At 32.8% G+C, this 23688-nt stretch overlaps 1 protein-coding gene across 6 annotated transcripts in view; it reads left to right on the forward strand.

Moving 5' to 3' along the window:
• RTTN (rotatin) overlaps positions 1 to 23688 on the forward strand; it is an 86394-nt gene that overhangs the window by 12549 nt on the left and 50157 nt on the right. For all 6 annotated transcript variants that reach the window (XR_003255718.1, XM_026079287.1, XM_026079290.1 and 3 more), the window contains exons 10-20: positions 2528 to 2643; positions 6977 to 7147; positions 8501 to 8713; positions 9972 to 10084; positions 11225 to 11351; positions 13131 to 13256; positions 15939 to 16055; positions 18273 to 18412; positions 18594 to 18765; positions 19868 to 19967; positions 21830 to 21918. Coding sequence is in view for 5 of the 6 variants with exons in the window: in XM_026079287.1 (XP_025935072.1) it covers positions 2528 to 2643; positions 6977 to 7147; positions 8501 to 8713; positions 9972 to 10084; positions 11225 to 11351; positions 13131 to 13256; positions 15939 to 16055; positions 18273 to 18412; positions 18594 to 18765; positions 19868 to 19967; positions 21830 to 21918 (1484 nt within the window). In the remaining variant the exon portion in view is untranslated. The remainder of the gene's footprint in view (positions 1 to 2527; positions 2644 to 6976; positions 7148 to 8500; positions 8714 to 9971; positions 10085 to 11224; positions 11352 to 13130; positions 13257 to 15938; positions 16056 to 18272; positions 18413 to 18593; positions 18766 to 19867; positions 19968 to 21829; positions 21919 to 23688) is intronic.

Raw genomic sequence — 23688 nt, forward strand, 5'->3', positions numbered from 1 at the left:
CTCGTTGATAAACTGAAAAATGTACTTGCCTCTGCAGTTTATTGGAATTTTTTGTTTGCTTGTTTAATGCTGTGTCGGAGAACTTCAGCAGGGAAGTATCTCATAGGAAATTTTTCATCTAATTTATTTGGAATGCGATTGCATTTTCATTTACTGAAAAAATGGAAATGTGCACTTGGTATTTATACAGGTTCCTTGTAGGATGATGCAATCAGTTTTAGTGGCATGTTTCATTTTGATGCAAAACAGGCCAGAATTTCATTGGTAGCTTTTATGTTTTTTTTATCTAACTCTAGGGTTATAATCCTTTGTCAGGGAATGACTTGTATACAGTAGGATACTTCATACAGTTCTTTAGTTTGCCACTTTGAATCTGCACATTTAAAATATAAGTTCTTCCATTTTTCAAGATTGTTTGTTTGTATCTTATCATCGAACTAAAATAGTTTCATTTTCAGATCAGGTTTGTTTTTCCTTGTTTCTCTTGCACTCAGTCTTTTTTTACGCTTTTTCTGTAAAGTCTAATAGATTGCACTTCTTTCACTGTACTGTAATGTGACAAAGGTAGAAAACAAACTATTATTTTATCCTGTTTCCATTGATCTGAAACCCTACGGTCTGAAGACACACTATGACTTTGTGATGATGGTGTGGTAATGTTGTCTGAATCGTTTTTGTCAGTAGAATCAATGGTCACTTTTACTAGCATTATTATGATGTTATATAGTGTAGTGCATATCTCATTGTTCTTCTAATAGGTAAAATAAAAACAGTAAGCCTACTGTAAAATTATCTTATTTGTCTTTTACTATATAACATGTTACGGTTAAGCTCATATTCTGTTTCTGGTATAGATTTTTATTGGAATTTTTCTTTTGTTGAGCTAGACTGGCTTGTGAGGCAGTATTAATTAAATTATAACGGGAAGATTTTAACATTCCTAATGATTCACTAGGTTGCCTTCAAAAGCTTTAGGCACAGGAAATTTGTTTGAAAATTTGCAGCATAACTGTGAAGAGAGAAAAAGTGATTTTTGGAGTTGTCAGTCACTGGCAACATTTTACCTAAAATAAATGGAAAACAGCACTCTGCCAGACAGGAAAAAGCAAGCCTTCTGAAAGGCCCTGTGCTCTTCTTTGTGCCATATGCTCATTCAGAGCAGAACCCTTAGGCCGCAAATTAATGAACTTTGGTGATGTAATTTTTATTTATATACATATACATGTTTACATATATATGTGTGTATGTGTATATTTTTCCCTCTCAAGTATATCAACAAGGCTTCTGCAGTCTATAAAATTTACAAAAGTTTCAATAGCAAAGACGACAAAGAAATGATGATTCACTCTCTCTTCTAATGCAAGAAGCAAGGGACATCAAATTAAATCACCAAATGCCAGATTCAAATCTGGCATTCAAAAGAAATACTTCACACAGTGTCTATTTAATCTGTAGAGCTTCTTCTTACTAGATCTTGAGGGATGCTAAATCTGTATGGTAGTTGAAAAATCAGTTGAAAAATTCAATGAGATTATGTGAAATCCATCCACGGCTCCATATACAAACATACCATCAGGAAGTAACTAAACCAATGGTTGTGCTAGATGGAGTAATTGGGGGAAGTTATCACTGTATGAATATCCTCTTCCCTGGTCATCCCTGATGAGATTGAAAATACTTGGTCTGACTCCAGATATTCTGTCTTATTCTTTTTGAAACCTGCTAGCCTTTCATTGCTTTTCCTCCAATGTCCAGTTATTTAAGGACATTAGAGGTCTATATTTGTTGTATGTACTGTAAAAATCTAACTGTCTATCTATCTAAATCTATCTAGCTCAGGCTATGTTTCTCTGTACCCACATGTGTAAGCATAGAACTATACAAAGTCTCTGTCTAAAAGTCACTAAGAGACAATCCATATTAGCCTTCTGATTAAGAGCTACTGAGTCAGAAGAAGCTATGAAACAGAATAAATATTAGACTAAAAACAGAGGCAGAGAAAATGTTATGGAGAAAAGTATAAGTAGAGAGAGTAGTCATTCACCTCCTTGCCTTTCAAAAGAAGATCTCAAATGAAACAGTACAGGAAGAAAGCTACTTCTGCTGCATTGAAAATGCAGATTAACAGGAAGAGGCAATATGAAGGCAAATTCTGTAACTTAGCTGTCTGGATGGGAGGAAAATTAAGCAACTTTATTCTAAACTCCAGAGAAGTCAAGTAATCAGATTTACGACTATAATAAAGTTTCTGTAGTACTACAGGATATAAGCAAATACAGGCTCTTCTCAAGTAAATGACTGCTTTAATCTCTTCTATTATGATATTGGCTAGTTGTCATCTTCCATGATTCATCTTCCATGCTAGTTGATGGCAGTTAGCATCAACTAAATTAGTAGAAGTGTACAGAAAAATTAAAATCTCAAAATTCCACATTTGGAATAATCCTATGTTTAAAATTATATTTTATGAATATTATAACACTTTGTCTGTATTTGAATTTTTCTGTCTCATCATTTGTATTCCTAGGCAGTAGGAGAGTGACAATGGAAGTTCTTGAATTGCTTGTTGAAGACATGTACCTTATTGGTGATGCTATTTCTGAAGATGTTTGGGAAGATGATAGCCTTTTTGGGTTGGAATTGGTAAGATTTCTTTAGGCTTTGATCAGCTATGTTTAACAGTCTGCTTTTGTAAGCCTCTGACATTTTCTGCAGTAGTTCATATACATATCTTCTGCTGAGGCTATCCCTTTCAAAATCTTAAATAGTTTAGTATTGGTTTTATTACTGCCACATTCTATATATTTTAAATATGAAATCTCGTATTAGAGGACACTGAAATTTCATCTCAACAAAATAAGTCATTGTGGTTTTTGCCACAGAGTAAAAGGCTGTTATGTTGAGAGAAGTAAATGTAGGGAAAGGGACCTTGGGGGAAAGCACTGACTACAAATATTAGATAAGCAGTTTGATTTAAATGATGACTTTCACTTTATTTACTCCATGTAAACTGCCTGTTTAAAATTAGGGTGATAACTGTTAAAATCCGAGATTGGAATTGTCAGATTTTGGTATCCGCTTCAGATGCAGGGATCCCTGTAGATCCCTGCATGGATTTTGACCATACCTAGTTCTGTTGCTTAGCCGGGAAAAAAAGGAAGATTCTGTATTTGGCTCAGGAGAGATTCAAAACATTAAAGTGCTGTTGGCTGAACAATTGATTGCTGGAAATACGTACCTGAACACAGTTGAAAGTTGTTATGTACATTTATAGAACCTCAGGGGAAGAATTTCAAGCTTTAAATGAACTGTATGCTTTAGTTATTTGTCTTGGAATATTTTGAAGAAGTTGCTTAGTGATCCTGGGGAAAATAGAGCAAAGGGCTTTTTTAGAATGTAGTTCAACTTCAGATAAATGAGGTTGGTGTGTGTTCATGAAACTTAATTCGTTTCTTAATCATAGGATGCTAATTTAAATGTAATAAGGTTATGCATTGAAATGCTTTTACACTTGCTGAAATGCAAATGCTGAAATGCCAGCCTATGAAAGGCAAAAAGGTGGACTGGCTTGGTTAGTTGATACTTGCTATGGCATTTTGTCATATTCACAAATTGAAAAAAAGAGTTATGCTCTACCAAATTTCTATGACTTGGTGGCTGTAATAACCAATTAATTAATGTAATTATATCATATTTTGGTGACTGTAATAATCAATTAATGTAATATGTCATATTTTGGCTGCTATTCCTTTAGATTAGACTTGCCTCTAAAAAGTTAAATCTCTTGTTTAAGGGTTGGTTGATGTTAATAATTTTACTTTTTATTATCAAATACAACAGAAGTGTTTTAAAATCTTCATATCGTGAAAAATATATGTAGGGAAGTTTCATGATCTGCTCTAGAATAAATGTGAAGCCAGCTTCATTTGAAATAAGTGTATAAATTAAGGAATTAATATTAATTTGAGTTTGTCCATATTGAACCTGATTTAAACACAGGTAAACCAACTTTTATAAAAGCATGCTAAATAATACTTAAATAGTAATACTAACATTTAACAGGCTATGATAAAGATGGAAATAATATCTAATATTTGCGGTATGCTCTTTGCCTTTTAAAATCAGTAAGAAAAAAACCTAATAATGAAGGTCTTTGCTCTTAAATGGTCTCCTTTCTTTTAAAAGTTTTTGCAAATGTATGAAAAGCTTACTATTACACAGCAGGTGCCATTCATCCTCTGTGCATGCGTATCTGTGGCAGACTTGCTTTCCAGTCCCAGAACTGTTACTTATTTGCCTCTATAACTTTCGAATTAACATAGCTAAGTAAGTAATAAAGTGTAGACTTCATCTTTTTAGTACGTATAGTTACCAGTGACCTTTGGTTGTCTTCTAGACCCTTGAATGTTAGAATCCCAAACTTTGTGTTCATAGAGTGATGAATCTGCCCTTACAATCTCTGAAAACTTGTGAAATATCTGCCACAGTTTTTGATGAAATTTAAGTTTTTATGAAATGTCAAGTTATTAATTACCAGATGAAATAACAATGTGTGACTTGCTTCTTTTTGAAGATGACTGAAACATTAGCCAGCATGGTTTGTGTATGTAGCAAACATATCAGAGTTGCAGAGACTGCAACTCATCTAAAAATCTGAGTTAAGCTTAATCTTAGGTGCTCATGACTTGTTAGATTGTATGAAAATACCACTGAATATGAACCAGTTATTACAGTCATTGGTATTAATTGTTTTATGTAGACTTCCCTACCTCTCTACTGCCTCCTGCAGACATGATAATATATGTATCTTATTAATAGGAACTAGCAGTGAATGTGGACTTTTTTCTTTGCTTTAGTATACTGACGCTCATTTGTCAAAATCTGTTGTCATTGATTAACATCAATCTATACTGAAGATGCCTTACTGAACATTTGATCTAAAAAAAATAATATTAAAATCTTTTGTCTGGTTGTTGTATGACCTGAACAAATATATTCATTGGACAGAGAATCTTGTCATGAAGGAAAATAACTCATGCATACAAATCTGTCGAACTACAGTAGAAACTATGAGCAGCATCACACACATTATTTGTGATGGCTCTTAGTAGTCTGGAAAAATCATGTTACTAGCAAACATAACTCTGCCATCAAGTTAGATAATTAGATATTTCTATATATGTATATGTGTGTATATGCACGCATATATATATATAAGTATGTATGTATATGTATGTAAGTAAAGCTTTGGTGGTATAATTTATTCCACTAGCAGAACTATGAGCTACACTAGTAAAATGATTACTTTTCAGATATAAACTTCACCATCCACTGAGGTTCTGAATCTGCATCTATTTGTGATGCATCTGGACTGTCCAGTGCCAATAAGTAAAGCTAAATTTGATAAAGTAGTTGGCCGTGCAGGAGGTTTAAAACATCTCTTTATCTTTTCTGGTGTTCAACTAATTAGGTAGAAGATAACTGAACGTAATGGACAATTCCAGGAACTTAACTGTTAAGCTTACTTATATGGTATTTAGTACTACATCAAATAAAATGTCTTTTATCAGAAATAAAGTGTTTATAGAGTTGTTAGTCCTCAGTGCTTAAAAAACATGTTTTCTTTTTATGTTTTATATTAGTTCCAAGGGAAAGAGGTAATGTCTCTCTTGTCTAGGAAGCTTGAAAGCACTTCTTGCATAGCTTGATTCTTTGACACTATTTGTTTGAAATCTAGCTTAAAAACTCTGTGAACAAGAATATCTTAGTGAAAAATAAATATTTTGGAAATTCCTTTCAAAAATATGTCTAATTGTAAATGTATGTATTTTGCCTATATTGTTACTCTTTCAGTAGCTTCCCCCAAGTAAAGTTTTTATTGCTTTCCAATTTTGCAATGTGTATTTAAGTATGGTTTGATTTTTGCCCTATCAAAAAAGTTTGATTCTTTACAGCCATAGCCTCTCAAATTTTTGGATCATTTGGTTTGAGACAGTCATCCTTTAGGGAAGAAGTTTGATTCAACTGCTGATTTGAGATTCCTATAGTCTTGAGGCTGAGGCTCCAACTGCCTTTGCCAACTATATTAGTAGGGCAGGAAGAAACTTATTTTTTGAACTCTTAAGATGAGCATGCATCCTTTTCATCTTGCTGTGAAATAACTTTTGATGATAATTACTTTAAAAGACTTATTTAATTTAGTCAGTTGCTTCTTGTCATTTTCTTCAACTTTGGCCATGTTGAGTCAGATGTATAGAGCTTAATGCATTTGTAGAATTAATAAGCTAAATCTCTCATTTCGTTCTCACTGACTGAGAAGGCAAGGCAGAGTTAAGCATCCTTAAATACAAACTTGGCTTTTTCAGATGACCAAATTCTAGAAAATCACTTTGCTCTCTCCAGTGTCAGATGATCTTTTTTTCTGGATCTCTCCAAATGATAGAGATTCTAGTGCAGGTTTTTATGTAATCTAATAAATGTGCTGCTGTTTTTCTTGAGAATGAATAGGTGTAAAAAGCATTTGTTTTTTCAAAGCTTTATATATATGTGTGTGTGTGTAAATTTCTTTTTTTTTTTATGGTTAACTTTCATTAACAGATTCAAATTAGATCCTAAGATTTCTATATTAAAAGTGAACTTCAAAATACTTTTTTATATATTACATCAAATGTCAAAAGCTCAAAAACAGAATGAAGGGGAATTAAAAAAGGGGAGGGGGAGAGCAACCAGTTAAGGGGTAATTACAGAATAAAGTATTTAGAACTACAAGTGAAAATGCAGTCAGGTCTACAACTGTAAAGCACGCTTCTGTTTAGATGACAAATGAAACTCCATGTATTATGTTCTATTTCTGTATTTTTAAATTAGTTTGTATAATTGTGTTAAAATAGTACAAATACTGTATAAGTATTTCAATATAATATAATAATATTGTGACAATTATTTCTAATGATTGTATCTTTGATTTCACTTTCAGAAGGGCAAGCTGCTTATGGCCTTTGGTTTGCTTGGAGAAACTATTTCCTATCATAAAACCAATATTAGTGCAGAGCAGCCTGAGGTGGTATTGGTGCATCACAGAATGGCATTTATTAGCATTTCACTTTTCACTATTAGACTGCTGCAAACGCTTCTGCCTGTAGAAAAGGTGAGGTCATCACTAATTTTAGAAGTGGTTGTGTTTTGATTTTTGTATTTTAAGAGAGTATAAAGAAGTACTTTTTGCAATGGTTAGTGCTGGGAGAATACTCGTTGGACAGGGAAGTTCACCTGACTTACATTGGCTGTGGTATGAGCACAGAAGACAGCTCTATCCCATCTTTAGTGTATTCTGCACTGTTTGCTTCAGATTTCAAGTATTATTTAATATACTTCTTATTTTAATGAGGTTTTCAGAATTCAATATTCTTTTTCCTCCTATACCGTTTTTTTAATCAGGTATCATGTGTGGTTTGCAAAGCTATGCTGCCCCCCGCTTGTTGATAGTAAACACTGTATGTCTAGAACTACTTACTGTTTAAAATCATCACTGTCTTTCAATGTATTTGATGGAACATAGTGAGAAATTATAGTATTTTATATTTTATAGTGATTTTAAATATTCTTTGCTTCTAATGTTCTTTAAAATTTGTGTGTTGTACCTTGTGGGTTGTTTTTTCTATTCAGTTTAGACAGGGCTCTGATGTTTGGAAATTTTTGTGGGATGGAAGATGTTAGTAGACATTTAAAGCATCTAAAGTATTTAAAGTCCTGAAAAACTGTATGTCTACGTTTTTATCAGTTTGTATTGCAGTGTAGCTCTCTTTTAGAAATTCTTCAATCTACTACTCAGATTCACTTAGTTACTGATTTTTTTATGAACATTAAATATTTTATTATTGATGTGAGTAGTCTCTTGTCCCTGAAAATAAGTATAAAGATACTATTCCAATAAATTTTTATATTTTTTTCTTACTATGCTCTTATATACCTAATGTGGAATTTTTAATTCTGTGCATGATAGGAGTTGAAAAAAGAATTACTGTGTTTGAAGTCACAATTTTTAGTTGCATAAACACTTGTAGTAAAAAACAACAACAACAAACATAACAAAAAGACTCTGTTCTTAGCGTGTAATATTACCAAGTGGGGTTTTGGATAGCTTTTTAGTGATTAAAGTATAGAAATAATTGTGATCTGTGTGTTCTCTGCCATCTAGTGGTGTGATAGTAATTTGACCTAGCCAATCTGTGTAGTTCATGTTGTGACTGGATCATATGTATCTTCTGAGACTGTCTGCAGGTCTGACTTAAAACTGACATTTACTGGTCTCTCACTTTTTAATAATAAAAAAAGAATCTTCTTCATATAAAACTCATTTGATATATGTGTCTCTTCCTCTAATTTATAAATAGCAGCATTAGTGATTGCACTTGTTGAATGACTGCAAATACTGTTGTTTTTACTGTATTTGAAAGTTTTTCATTCTGTTTTATTCTGACAGTTCTTTTCTTTTTTGAAGGCAAGTAAAGTTTTACCAAAGAATTTGCTGGATGCTTTATTTCTTCTGTCTCTGGACATGCCCTTCTCCTTGGAATATCCAAATGTTCATGAATCCACGGCAGCCTATTTGGAGCAGATGAGTTCAGAGAACTACAGTATTTATAAACAAGCTTCAGAAGCTGCTTATTCGATTGAATGCACTTGCAGCTTTATGATGGAAGTTCATAAGGAGGTGTGGAATTTTACTAGACAACATATATTTCCTGTAGGCAAATTTCTTTCCTCCATTTCCCTCCCTCTCTAACGAAAACCCTAGTCTAGCAATACAGAGGAAAATCCATAGGTATGAGTATTCTGTGTTAAGCAGATGCAGTTTATCTACATTCCTTTTCACTTAATACTATTCATGTCATTGTAAAAATGTTACGCAAAGTAAAGAAAAAGAAAGAATACATGGAGATTGGAAATGGGCATATAACCTCTTACAGACAAAGAGGTAGGAAAGAAATGAATAATATATTTATTTAAAAAAAAATAAAGTATGCTGTTTAAATAGTTTAGAATACTTTAATTCCATACTACCTGGCAATTGTAGCTCTAGATAAAATTTCTTCTAGAATGTGTGAGATTATTATCTGTGTGTTTCTCCATTATAGAGACAACTAATATACTTTGCTTTATTAGTAAAGAGATTCCATCATAGTACTAAAATATTCTTCTCCATTATCCACATAATCCATATGTAATTCCTGCTTGTGCAAAATGCTTTTTCCATTGTTACTGCTTGGAGGAAAAAAAGATAAAAGAATAAAATTCAGTAATGTAAAGTATTAAAAAAGATGAATGAAGCTAGTTCATTTTTTTATATTGGCAAGTTCTGAACTTTATGACTAAACTATTACTTACATTAAGTATACTTTACAGTAAAGTTAATGCCCTCAAATTTAAATGACTTGTGTTTAATATGTTTGTTAACTAAAAGTATGAAGACATATTTACTTAAATTTCAAAATCTCGTTCTTCAGTGTTAACAGTGAATTATTAAAAATTTTTAGTAGTTAAATCCTTCATTATACTCTTCTCATGTAAAATGAATATTATTTTTTCTTTAGAAATTATTTTGATTTGAAGTATAAACTGTTCAAGGAAGAAAGTATTCTTGGCCATTTTAAAAAGTGTTTTAACTAGTGTTACAGTATTCGTGCTGTGAAATATCAGCCACTCTTTATTCCCATTATGTTTAATAAAAGTTTATTGGGATTCAGCAACTGAAGGTTTTTCAGTAAGCTCAATGAGAGCAGGTACTAAAATGTATTTGTTTGTAATTTCTTAGTGAATCAAGTTAACTATATAACTTTTCTGAGAAAGGACAAACCAAACTATAGTTAGTAGATATATTACATGATAAATTCTGAAAGATTGTGCAGGAACTTTTTATAGTATTAATATTACTAATACTGATAGTTCTTTCCCTTTATTTTACTTTTCAGGGGGATAAGAATCTTTTTGAATTAATAGAATTGGCAGATCAGGCATTAAGCAGTCTTCCTTACCATCAGCACTTTCCCTTGCTTCAGGAATGCATCCACATATGCTCAAATATGTAAGTAAACTACTATTAAAACTTTTTTTTTTAAATACAGTCTTTTTTATGGAAAAGCTTTCTCAAGTTGTAGAATCTCAAGACTTTTTTAATGCTCTATATTTGAGCAACTGCATTATTTCAGCTGTTGAAAAGTCTCTTAAAATTCTTTGTACCATCCTATTGGGTATTTCTTTTTAAGTTGAATCTCAGATGCTTGAAAACCTCATCCATTATTCTTCTCCAAGTACTTACACTGTATGATTGTGCTTATAAAGTTACCATGTGGTTTACAAAGAAATTGTATTAAAACTTTGGCTTGTCTTTCTATTTAGTATTTTATGAATTCCTCTGTTTCAGGTGTATTTGTGTAACTACCTTTATTTTACCCTCAGAAATCCTAAAGGACTTTTTTCATTCAGATGCTGTGTACTGCAATATGGCATCTCATTTATTAAATAACATGATTTATTTGTTTTTTCGATTTTCTGTATCTCTAGACAGAGAATTTAAGCTACTTTGTGGTGCCTGGAAAAATTCTATATTGAGCACTTGATTAGAAATACAAAATCTTAATACTACGCTGATTCATAATTTCACTTTAAGGATTTTTCAAAAGAAACTACATTCAACAGTACTCTAACAATTGTTTTAAAGTTATGAAATGTTGAAACACTTTTCAGTGTTTATCTAATGCTTTAGAATTATTGTGTGATTACTGTTTCAATAAACAAGAAATTCATTTGCATTGATTTTTGTACTTTAACTGTTACCTCTACAAGGAAAACATTCTGAAAGCATAGAATTTTTTATAATCATATACCATGATCTATAGAGCCTACTGAAGCTCTATAGAATACAATATTTTCAGATGAACAGGCATATTTATCAGGTTCCTAATTTCTACCAGAGTGTTTGAAATTTGTACAAATGTAACGGTTGATAATTATGATTTTGGTGAATATTTTGTGATCTCTGAACTTCTGTCTGTCAAGCCTCCTTCCTTTCAGTAAGACTTAAGTATTTTTAAAGGATTATCATGAAATTTAGCATGAAAATTCTTTGTAGACATCTTTGGATACTTTAAAATAATTTCATTCCTTACATACAACAAATCATAGTTAATCCTACTGTGTGAATTTAACTGTATTTCCTTTTTAGTTGGAAGTCTGCCCAGGCTAACCCATTGCTCCAGGCTAAGAGTCAGAAGGTGCTTCTCCATCTGTTGTCTCATCCTTTGCTGAGCATAAAGACTGAAGCCTATCGCTGCTGTTTGGAAGTGGTTAAGGTTAGAACTAATGCTTTTGGTGTTATGCTAAATAAAGCATATATATTCTAGTGTCCTTAGTTAAGACCATTTTTACAGAAAAATCTGTTTAATGCACTATATACCGAGATCTACACAGGACTGGACTTTGCTTGTCTTTTATTATTATTATTTTTTTTAATTCAAGCATTCAGTTTTGTTTGTCTGCTGAAATGAGATTGCCCTGATTCCATTCTCTTCTTAGCAGCTTTTCCCTTTCCTTATATTTTTTTTAATTGTACCTTAACATACAATCATTTTGATCTGACTGCTTTCTGCAAGGATGTTTACTGAAGGAAAACTAAAACAAAACAATAAAATACCAATAAAATACAGACACTTTCATAATATATGTTTTTATCTATATTCTGTTTTAATTGTTTAACTTTTATGAAAATCTGAAAGAAAAATGTCTCTTTTTCATATTTATATAAGCTTGGAGAGGATTTAAGAGCAAGTCAGTCCTTTTGTATTACTATTTTTAAAGTTTTAAAACCTTGGGGATCTTCTTTTAGTTTTGTATGTATATTTTTTCGATCTATGTTCACGAGTTATTTATAAAGATAGCCCAAGGGATAAGGAATGTGAACGTCCTGAAAGCATGACTATACTCTATAATAGGAATGACTGTCTTATTCATTAGCTGTCTTTAGGTAGTCAGTAATATTTGCTCATATCAGTGAAAAGAATAATTACCGCCTCTACCATTCTGCAAAAGTTAGCTCTTCAAGACCAAGTGGTGTAAGAAAGCAGATCCCTTTTTTATCATCTGGGTTGTGTATTGAGTTGCAATCATTTTCATTTATGAAATTCCATTGGAAGAACTCATATGTACATGTCAGTGAGACTTAATTTAGCTTGCACAATCGTTACTGCATGTGGTAAAGCATGAATAGAAAGTATACAGGCTATGTTTCAAGGCCAGCAGTTAAACAGGCATTGTTTTTTCTTGAAAACTTATTGGAAATCACTTGCATATGCCTCAGACCTTAATTTGTTGCAATAGGGCTCTAATGTTTGTACATATAACATTTGGTATAATGAAGTCCTGGTGTGTGGTTAAGCCTCCTAAAAGTTACCAAAGTTGCCATTGAAATACAGACTTCTAATCCTGCAGAATAAAGACACTCTTCGAGGCCTCTCCACAGTGTTGGCCTTAAATTAAATATCCTCACTCTTCCTTCTGTCCACTCTTTAGCCCAACACGTACTTTTTAGAATAGGTTGAACAAAGCTTTTCTGGATAGGTACAGACTTAGTTAAACTTAACTTTTAATTTTTCAATATCATAATGGTTTGTCATTCTTATTTTGTATAGTGGGCACCTGCTAAACTTCATATTGTACTTATGGTGCAATTCACTAATATGAAAAGATATCTGAACTAGTCTTTCACAGAAAAAGCAACTACCTCCACCAAATGACACCTATATGTTTTTGTGAGATTGTACCTGCTTGTTTTAGGTTTTGCTTATTTTAATGTAATACTGAACAGTATATAAAGTTTGTCTGATTTATTTTTACTATTATTTAAAAATTAAAACAAAATGATTTTCCGTTTCAGTCTGTGTAGCAACTGGAATTTTCAGTCAATGAAGTACAAAGAAGGTGTTCGTTTAAGTACCAAAATGTTTAGCTTTCAGAATTGTAGTCTTCCTAGCTGCTTTTCACTGGGTGACAGCTGCTGGCAGTCTATAAAACAAGATGTAGTAGTAGAGACTATCTTGAATTTTAAAATTAACTGTCTTTCATTTTCACTGAAGGACTGTTTAGGTATTCATAATGTTGCTAAACCTGTGTCTTCAGTCTGCCATGGAGTACATTTTCTTCTTCATCCAAAAGTTTTATATGAAATCTCTACATTTGGCCTTCAGGAATATAAAAATGAGGTACTGTGTTTAAGCTATATTTATAAGTTGATGTGCATGCATCAAAATAGGTCTTAATATTCTGCGTGACTGTTTGAGGCTGAAGTTTGGATTACGTTCAGTTTCTTGTATATTAAAAAAAACTATGCAAACAGTGAACATCTAGTAAATTGAAGGATACCTTTATGATGTATTCAGAGACAAAACGACGTCCTATAAGTGGGATGCTATTCAGTGTAATAAACACAAAAGGAAAACAAAATAATCTGTAGGTTTTATTTTTATTTTTTCCTGTAATATATTCAGCCCTACTAAAGTGGGCATATGACAAAACAGTATGCATGATGCTTTACATTTATGACAAACATGAAGTCTCAAGCCTCTGCAAAGTTGGGATGACCTCTGAAATGTGTGCAGTAGCTAAGGAGCAAAGAGACAGTTTAAATCTGCAATGTCTTTGCTATAAAAATGTATTTTTCATGTCTGCGAACACATCTATGTTTTTATTTATGTATTATAGAAGTATAGTATAGTGTTACAGAAGTAAGTAGGATCTGTTTGTAGTTGTTAAGTTCATTTATATGTATGAATGCTTAATGTGTATCCACTCATTTCTTAGTTTACAGTCCTAACCTTAACATATATCCACTCATTACTTAGTTTTAGTCCTAACTGAGGACTTCTGAAGAAAAAAAAAATTATTCAGGTTATTTGTAACTATTTTATAGCTGATCTACAAGGTCCCTAGAGTCAGAGGTGAAAGAAGAGTAATTGACAGATTTGGGGTGGGAGTTGTTTTGTTTTGTTTTGTTTTGTTTTAAGGATCATTAATTTGTTTTTTGTTGTTGCTACACAGATGTTTCATTTTAATTTTGTTTCTGAAAAATATCCAAGTATTCAGTTTTGCTTGTCTGCTGAAATGAGTTTGAGACTTTTAACATAACACTGTGTGCAATTCCATTTGGAAGTATTTTTCAGAGGTTAACATTTTACAAAGAGAAATAAAAAGTGTTTGATATGTTTGATTATATATATTAGTAGTTTGTGTATAATTTATCTTTTCCAAGGAAAGTTTTAATTTTGATTGACTGCTTGGTTGGATGCCTTATTAAAAAAACTGCAAGTGTTCTCTTTTGGTTATTGGTCAAGCATATCAAATGATATATAATTTAAAAAAAAGATTGGGATGGAGAATGCATGTTTATAAGAATCATTTCATGTCGCCCTCTTTACCTTATAAGGCATGGTTACCCTTCTCCTACCAATGTATATAAATCAGGTCATGTCCAGGCTTACTCTTTCTACTGTTTGGATGTATATCTGCTATTTAAATTATCATTAAATGTCAGCTTAATCTTTCAGGCTTGTGACATTGAGAAGAAATTGAGAAGAATCATGTATCCCAATGCTGGGTTTTGTTTTTAAAAATCCCAACTCTTAAAGATAAGCTAGAATGAGATTTTGAAAGGTTGTTCTTATTGCCTGGAGTGAGAGAATGTTTCGTTCTGGTATAAAATGCAATTTTTTAGCAGCTAGATTTTTTTTAATTATTATTTTTTTAACATAACACAAGGAAAAATAATTCTTAGGAACTTTCTTTTCCTCTGTTACCTTTATAGCAGTAATAATTTATAGCTTGTAAACGCTTTCAACATACATTGGTGACTATAGAGAATACTATATCACGTACCTTTTTTCCTTTTTTGATACAGAGCTACAAATGAATTCATGTACAATTTGAAATTTTTGATAACCTTCTTAGTTCGACTGTTTACCTCAAGAAACTGAGGCCATGAAATGAAATGAAATAACAGGTTTTGAGTCTTTTATCTTCCTGTAGCTCCAGAAATACATCATAAAGACTGGGAATTAAATACCCCAGAAATGTAGAGTCAGGAAAGAAAAGAAACAGAGTTTGTTTTACCTGGAGGACAGAGAGGCCAATAGGTGTATAACCTGTAATAATTTTTCATTTCAGAAAAATTCATTGATGTTTGTAGAAAATAAAAACCAGAGTTCTGAGATGAAATTGATTGGGTAAAAAGGCACTGAGACCTGTCCTTAAGCTATATATATATTAAAGCTCAGTGAAGTTCAGGCATATTCTTACATTTGGGGGGAAGAAAAAAACAAACTCCAGTACTCTTGGTATATTACAATTTATTACAATTTATTGTAATTACAATAATTGTAATTACAACAAATTACAATACAAGTAACAATTGTTACTTGAAGGGTAATATTTCACCATTGGCACATCGGGTGCTTAGACTCACTACTGCATGGGTAGTCTGGAGAGGAATTACACTCTGAAGTCATCTCTCTAAGGCTGTGAAAATAAATTAACCATGTATCTTATAGATAGGTAACCTTGCAAAGAATCTCTGGCATTTCACTTTTTTATTATTATCCTGAGCTTAGAGGCTTTAAATTCCAAGAATTTGTCTGTCCTGTTAACAGGAGAACAGTTTGTGTGTTTTCTCTGACAGGCTTTTCTACAACTTAATATTTAATGTGACTGACAATTTAAAAGTAGTGTTCTGCAGTGTGACTACATTTTATTCATAGATCCTTTCCCTTTGAGCTGTGTTTGTATAAAATTCAAAGACAGAATTTTCTATTACGGTATTGACAAACTGACCTAGAAACTTAGGCCGTTGCATCTTTTTTATTATTATTTTTTGTTTGTTTGTTACCGAGCAGGTGAACTCCGCTGCCAAGTCCATTCTGATATACCTATTGCAAGGACGACTAGTAATGACAGTATTGACTTGGAACAAGTTTATTGAGGCCCTCTATCCCATCATTCCTGTTTTACAGGTACCTGTGCTGTTATGTATGAGATAGTATGAGATATGCCATTATGTAAACAGCAACACTGGAAAATAGATTAACAAATAGTAAGTTGTCAGATGGAGAAATGTTTTATATGGGTCCTAATGCCAGTCAAAATTACTCCTTTTGGTTTTGTAAACAAATTTAGCCTGGTAATATTAGAATTTGAAATTTTGAAGGGATATATTGGAAATTAGTCATTAACAGGTACTTACCAGGGCTTAAATTGTTTTAAACTATGTTTGGAAATCCAAGTATAGATTGAAACATACTGCATGCTGTTTCAAATTAGTGTCTAATTGTGGGAGTGCTTCTCCTTCCTCAATTCTTAAATTTGAACATTTATAACTTCTGTGTGATTATACAGTTTTCAGATCAAGTATGTGTTAGGCAAATAGCTAAGCTATATTTACTGCCTATTTTGGTGTTTCTGAATTTTCTTCCCATTTATTAGAAGTGTCAATAGTCAATATTATGCTTAGACCTGAGTCTTCATTTCTATAAGAACTGTGCAGATTTTCTTTCCCCTATTTTTACTCTCAGCTCAATCTGACAGGAGCTTTTCCCCTTCTCAGTCTTATTTTCATCATAGTTGCTCCATCCAAATTTTTTAATGCTTTTTCTCTAGTGCTGGAGGTTTCCCCTGTACTGTTTGCCTATGGTCTTCAAGATAGATATCTTGCTGCACTTATCTATGTCTTCCTGCTTTTTGCCATACATTTCTCTCTCTCTCTCTCTCTCTCTCTTTTTTTAATTTGACTAGTACATCCAAGTATACTTTTTGTCACCTTTTTTGTTCCTTAACTGTCGGAGTGGGGGGACGGACCCGGAGTAACGATGAGTCTCAATATGAGTATGGTCGTTCTCCCTTTATTAGAGCTTACACAGAGTATATATAGACAAGCAATAAGCATGCACTAGCAATAGCTGTATGATTGGTTTACAGTCTCTGTCCACGCGCCTAAAGCGGATACATGATTGGTGCAAAGTTGCTGTTCACGTGGAGGGGCTTGTCAGCCCCCTCCTTTACTTGTTTACCACTACTTGCCTTCCCCTTYTGTAATGGTCTAGGAATGCTCAAGGACAGTTCACATCACCGTGGGATCCTCCCTTCATCATGAAGGCAGGATTGCTCACTTCTAAGAGATCATGCCCTCTCTCACTTAACCATTCTCCCACACTTAACATTCCTCCTCTAAAAATATCACGATAATTATTCCTACTTGTTCATGTCATTACCATTTATTCATGTAGATTGCCTGTACCTCTGTACTACCATAACTTGAAAAAAGTGCTTGTATAATTTAAACCCCAAAGTAAAGTGCGTAAATCAAAGCAAAAATGGGGCAGAATTGCCAACAGGATGGTTCATGAAATAAAAGGATCAGTCAGGAAAACTTAAGCCATGCAGAGGAAATGCACTATGAGAACTGAAAGTGGTAGAGAGGTTAATGGGAGAGAAAGAGCTCTAAGGTAATATCGACTTTCCTGTGTTACCCACATACATATCTTGTATTTCTATTGATATTCAAGATTAGGTAGGTAGGTGGTTAATATAAGCTGTAGGTTAAACATGTGAAAGAGAACTTTTCCCTACTCTCATTTTTCCAAATAGTAGTTTTCTCTCTGCTGTGGCTTGTAGTGTGCTGTGTGTAACAGATACTTGAGCAGAGCTTGCTGGAAGCCTATCTTCACCCAGTGCATATAAAAGGTGTTTTATTTTGCTATGTTGTTTAAATGGTTGTGACATCAGTATTTTATATAACTGATTCTGGTTTGTCTTGGTCGTATGTGTAAATGCTTTGACTAAATATCTAAAAAGAATAGCTAGGACTTTATTGTTTTGAAGCCATTTTCACCTAATAATTGAGTTTTATTTATTAAAATGAAAATGAAACTTAGAGTAGCATCATGCTAATGGACTGAAGGCTAAACTTCCAGATCAAAATACTCCTGGGACATGTTTTGTTGTTGTTGTTGTTGTTGTTGTTGTTGTTGTTTTAAGGGTTTTTTTTCAATTATTTTCATGGAGGAATTTTAATCTGCAGAAATTGAATATCTGGTTTTATTAAAGTTGTTGCATTTTTGGTGCTTCCCCCCTTCCACCTCATTCCTAAAAATAAAAAATAAAGGGGAATTATATTGTCTAGTTTGCTATTTATTAAGCTGTTCTTTTGATTTGGGTTTTTAAAATTTTTTTAGGGTTATGCTGATGCCAAAGATACGTTAGGTAACTGCATCCTCACTTTGAGTGAAACAACCTCTGACAAAGGAGAGGGTATTCTCCCTAGAGCTACTAGACTACGGGCAGCTCTGCGTCTTCTTTTCTCAAAAAAGCAGTTGTGAGTAATATGCTGTAGTACAGTGGGTTGACTTAAAAGGCAGATTGACCAATATTGCTTTGAGTACTTTATTTCTTTTTCCACAATAGAAATTGTATGACCTAAGTAATGTTTAACTGTAAAGCTAAAGATTTCCAGTATGAGGACTTTATGTATTTATTTTAATCATTTACTCCTTTAGGGTTCGTTCTGTAGCACTTAAACATTTATCATTCCATCTTTTGAATGAAGAAGGGGCCAGCCTGAAACGCCCACGTCTGCATGGTAGTGTGTTGTCCAGCATTTCAAACTTGTTTATAATAAAAAGAGCTATTGAGCTGAAATTGGATGATAAAACAGAGTCGGTATTTAAGGTGAATAAAATCTGTCTAAATATTCTGTCATTCCTCAACTCTTTTCCACCTGTCCAGTAACTTATCATTCTCTGAAGCTTGCAATATTTCATACAAATTGGCTCATATCATAAAAAGAAATATATGTATGTTAGATATATGCATAGATATATTCTCTCCATGTGAACTTTAACAGTAGTTTTCACACTACAAGGTGCAACAATGAGTAAGAAAAGAATTCATTCTTCTTTTTTTCCTCTCTGCAGATAAGTTAACAGTAAGACTTAGCTTGACTGCAAACAATACAGGCCTGCCGTGCTTACAACAATTTAATTGTGCATGGATAGAGTCTGGTTTTTCTCAAGTAGAGAATTTTTTTACTCAGAATCCCTTCTTATTGAAACAGCCACAAAGAATTTTTAACTTGAAATATTCTAAGATGCATTACAAACTTTTGTCTGTGTTTTCTTAGCATTACAGCTTTTGAAAACAAATCACAGGTATTTTACCAATGGGTAAAGTTACCTTTTTATTCAATCAGCCAGGCTGTTTCCTTACCACCTCTACTCCATTCTTCTTTCTCCGTTACACTCAACATTTGCAGGTTAACAGTACATTTAAAAAAAAAGCTAAGATGCTTCCCCTGTGATAAAATTGATTCTGACCAGTCATTGTACACTTGATTTATACTCTTCCCCTACTTCCTCAAAAAAGTTAGGATCTTAAATCTGTATGTGAATGCAGGATTATTTTAATTGTTCTAACCCTGCTGCTATTAAAAAGGCACTCCTCTTCACTAAGTTAGAAGTGTATTACAGCATTTCTGTGTAGTTTTGAGCTTTCTGTAATCCTGCATAAACTGAGTGTTATTGGTTAGAAGTCTGCTTCCAACTGTTGTGTGCTAGAAACTATTCTCTTCTTATGTACCCCAGGAATTATTAGAGATTTCTTACAAAAAGATAACTTAATCCTTTCTTATTACGTACATGTGGAATCTAATCAAATACATTCTAATAAAGAATATTTAGTAGAATATTTTCTACTTTCTGTTATGAGATTTGGCTAGTTACCTTGTTTCACAATAGCATACTGTATGTAAATCTAAATATGGTTTTACTTTTAGGCAGAAACTGTTGAAAAACTATATGGTATCTTGACTTCTGATGCTGTTGACTTAGTTCTACGAAAGTCTGCAGCCGAACAGCTAGCCATAATTTTGCAAGGTAATGTTCTTTAGAAATTTTTTATTCATCTGCTGATCATCAATGACTTTATAGTTTGGCTGTTTTGTGTATGTTTCTGCTAAGGGTGCTTTTATTTTATGTAGATTTTACATACATCTTTGGACCAGAGTGCAACACTGTTGTGGATAAGATAGCAGTCCAAATCAGAACTTAGTTATTTGTTGTTATTGTACTCAAGAATAAGGTGCTCTTACTGTAGAAAAGAACAACTCCCCTACAGGAGTAAGCTTAATTCTGTAAGCTCTGTAACAGGTTTTTTTCTGCTTCTTCATTTTAATATTTGTCATTTTGTGATGTATGTTAGAACTAATGATGCTTCAGAATTTTCCTATTGCCAACTCAGTTTCAGGTAAGAAAGTCAATTCTTAGATTATGGAGGCTAGTGAAATGGGTTTTACACTTAGTGAAGAGTTCCTTCTAGCTTCCAGAATTTCTTCTTCCATTTTGAGTTAGCCTAAGTAGTAACCACAGTTAAAGTGCATTTAAATGTCATTTCTGTGATTGAGAGTTCAGTAAACTCAGGATAAACTTCCATGATTATAATCTCTTTCAACATGAAGATGCAGGCTCGCTGTGCTATTTAATCTAATATGTTGCTGGAAAGGTGTTCCATCTTATACTCTTTATGATTTAATTTAAGTGACTGATCACAAATTTGCATCACAATTTTTTATAATTGTGTTACTCATAAGGGAAAAATGATGAATTCTGGTAAAGAATATTTGATTAAGTTAAGATGCAAGTATGTAATCTTGAATAGAGCATTATTTGACTTAATGCGGGACCGTAACTCTGGAGTTTCAAACCTGGAGGTCTGTACTCTGCCTACTCAAACTCTGGTTCAAGCATATGTTTTCTTCAAGGCAGACAAACCATAATGATAGAACATTAATTTTTCACCATGAGAAGATGACGTCTTAGACAATGTTAAAATAAGGATTTTTCTTGACAGAAACAACACAAAAATGAAGAAATGTCTCCTATATCCTGTAAAATACATTTAGCTATGGCTGCCACAGTTTTCAGATGACAAAAAAATTAATGCAAAATCTAGCATAGGATGAAATTATAAAGAAAAAATGTAGCTGTTTTATCAGAACAAATTTCATATGAAGAATCACCAACCCAAACAACTTACGGCTTTTTTTGTTGTTAAATATTCTTGAACCCGATGTTCTGAATGATGGTTTCAGTGGAAAATAATTTAACTCGTTACTTTTCATTGACAGATTCATGACTGATTTTTAATGTCATTTTTAGTTGCATATTAAACTGTTGAAGACTTTAAATATTAAAAGTGAAATCCTGGATGGCCAGCATTTGAGTTACACTGAGGTCTCTGTAGGTGTGGAACATAAAGATTTTGGGGGAAGATATTTAGGTTGTTTAATAACAGTGTTTAAGAGGCTGATATAATCAGATGATTGCAAATGAAATGGAGATCTTGTTATTATTATTGTTATTATTATTTGGCTTAGAGATTATTGGCTAAAATTTGTCCTGTAATGACTGTTTAGTAGTTTGAGCATCTTAGGTCTTTTTCACTTGTTAGGCAGACATCTCTATCTAAAACTGTTGTCCCAAATTGCACGGTTATTGTTAAGCTTTGTAGGAAGACTTGTATAATATTTATGTTTTGTAACATTTCTTTGGGATGGGTTAACTAAAGGATTGCTGATAAGACTCTAGGGAGGCTTGCATTGTTATGCTAGAGCTGTACTTGTTCTGTTTATTAGTGATTTGGGAAACTGTTGCTTTCAACAGCACAAATTTGTGATTGCACACTGAGAAGTTTAATATGGAGCCAGGGGCTCCTAATACAGATATGCTTTTTCTTACAGATACCAAAATGCATGATATAGTGAAAAAGTTGGGTATGGTAGAAAAGATTTCGGCTTACCTCAATGAATGTATACATCGAGATGGCAAGGTAAAAATACTGGCACAGGTTCTTCTGCAAATGTTGCATAGCGTGGTGGTAGTATAATTGCTTTTTTCTGTACTTATAACACTAATCTTGTTACTGCATTGATTCTGCACAGAATACAAATGTTTAGTAACATATAATCCCAATATGTATTTAGTTTTTTTCGCTTTTCAATATGCTAACATTCTGTTAATGAAAAAAGATTGGTTTACTTCCTATGATAGTAACTAGTCATAGAACTAACTGTGCTTGGTAGTGTGGTTCTGAAATATGATAGCCAGAGCCTCCCTGGGTTTTTTTAAAGATACCAAAAYAGAACTTTTAATGAGCTAAAAAACTTATAAGTAATATGTCTTTTTTCATAGTCTCCAGACTTATGTCCCAAAGCAAATAGATATAATATAATTAAAAACCGTCATTTATTAATTATATATGAGAATATACTAGTCAGATTGATGTTTGGGTATAAGCAATTTTCTGACAAACAGAAGATTTCTGCCTCACCAGGGAGGGTTTCAGGACACAAGATCACATTTAGAATTGAGTGTTTATTTGTTGCAGATGCAAGATTTCTGTATTGAATTTTTCTGAAATTCATTATTTGAAATCATTTTATGAAAGCTAATATAGCTAATAAGGCTATAAGTTGCTCAGTGTCACTTCATTGGATTAATTTTTTTGTGTATTTCTTAAATTGCTTGAATAGTATTAGTCTAGTAAGCCAACAGTCCAGACCATGAAATATGTTAAGATCCTATGAGAATTTTTAAATGGTAATGATTTTCAAAAAATACAAAAGAGAATAGCCTGGTTGCCATTTTGTGGAATTGTTCCTACTTGTCAAAGTTATGCCACTCTTCTTTGGTAATGGTAATGGTAGTGCTCCCCCCCCCGACTGTCAGTATCTAAGATTATTTTATCCCAGTAGCTTTAAGGGATCTCTAGTCAAGTTCAAAGCTAGAATATGAGTACTTATGTAAAACCCTGATACTGAGTTGGGGAAATCTGATGTAAGGTTCTTTTTTTTTTTTTTAATGTCTATTGTAGAATGGCAATGTCTTCATTATTTTACCTTTTTGAGATAAAAAGTAATAAAAATATTTCTTTTTTGTTTTATTTTGTCTAGTGAGTAGGTATTAGCATAGTTAGTTAATAATACAGGAATACAAGCATGGAAAATGTATTGCCTTAAACAGATCCCTCATAGTCAGACAAGAATCTAAGATAAAGCTTAAAAAGGAAAATTGTGTATATATATAATATTTAGCCTTTTATAATCTGTAACTTAATCCTAGATTTAGAGGAGAAATCTAAAATTGTCCATGTTGAACAAGGAGAGGTTCAACATCAAGTCATCAAGAGAGGCTGAACCAACAGTTACATATGAAATTCCACTTCTTCTAGTGCTAAGATTCAGAAATTTGCCAGTCAGCTCTGTGTTGATGATAAAAGTTTCAGATCTTAAATGGTCTGCTATGTCTCTTCTGTAAAACAGTTATTTTACACCATCCTTACTCCTGTCACTTGAACACATCCAGCAAGTTCCCATCTTTAGCTCCGTCAAGCTCTGATAATTCAAACCCTTTACCAAGAAAGTTAGTAAACCACCAGGATGGATAATAAATGAAGTGGGAGCACTGCCTACCTCTTGTCTGATGTAACTGAATCTGAAAATAAGATAAGAAGTGTGTTTCATTAGGTCAAAGAAAGAGCATGTAGATATGATTATGTAAACTAGTCTTTAGGTTGCTGTCCTGAGGGAATCTAGCCCAG

The sequence above is a fragment of the Apteryx rowi genome, unplaced genomic scaffold, assembly GCF_003343035.1.
Source record: "Apteryx rowi isolate R43461 unplaced genomic scaffold, aptRow1 scaffold_499, whole genome shotgun sequence".
Lineage (NCBI taxonomy): Eukaryota > Metazoa > Chordata > Aves > Apterygiformes > Apterygidae > Apteryx > Apteryx rowi.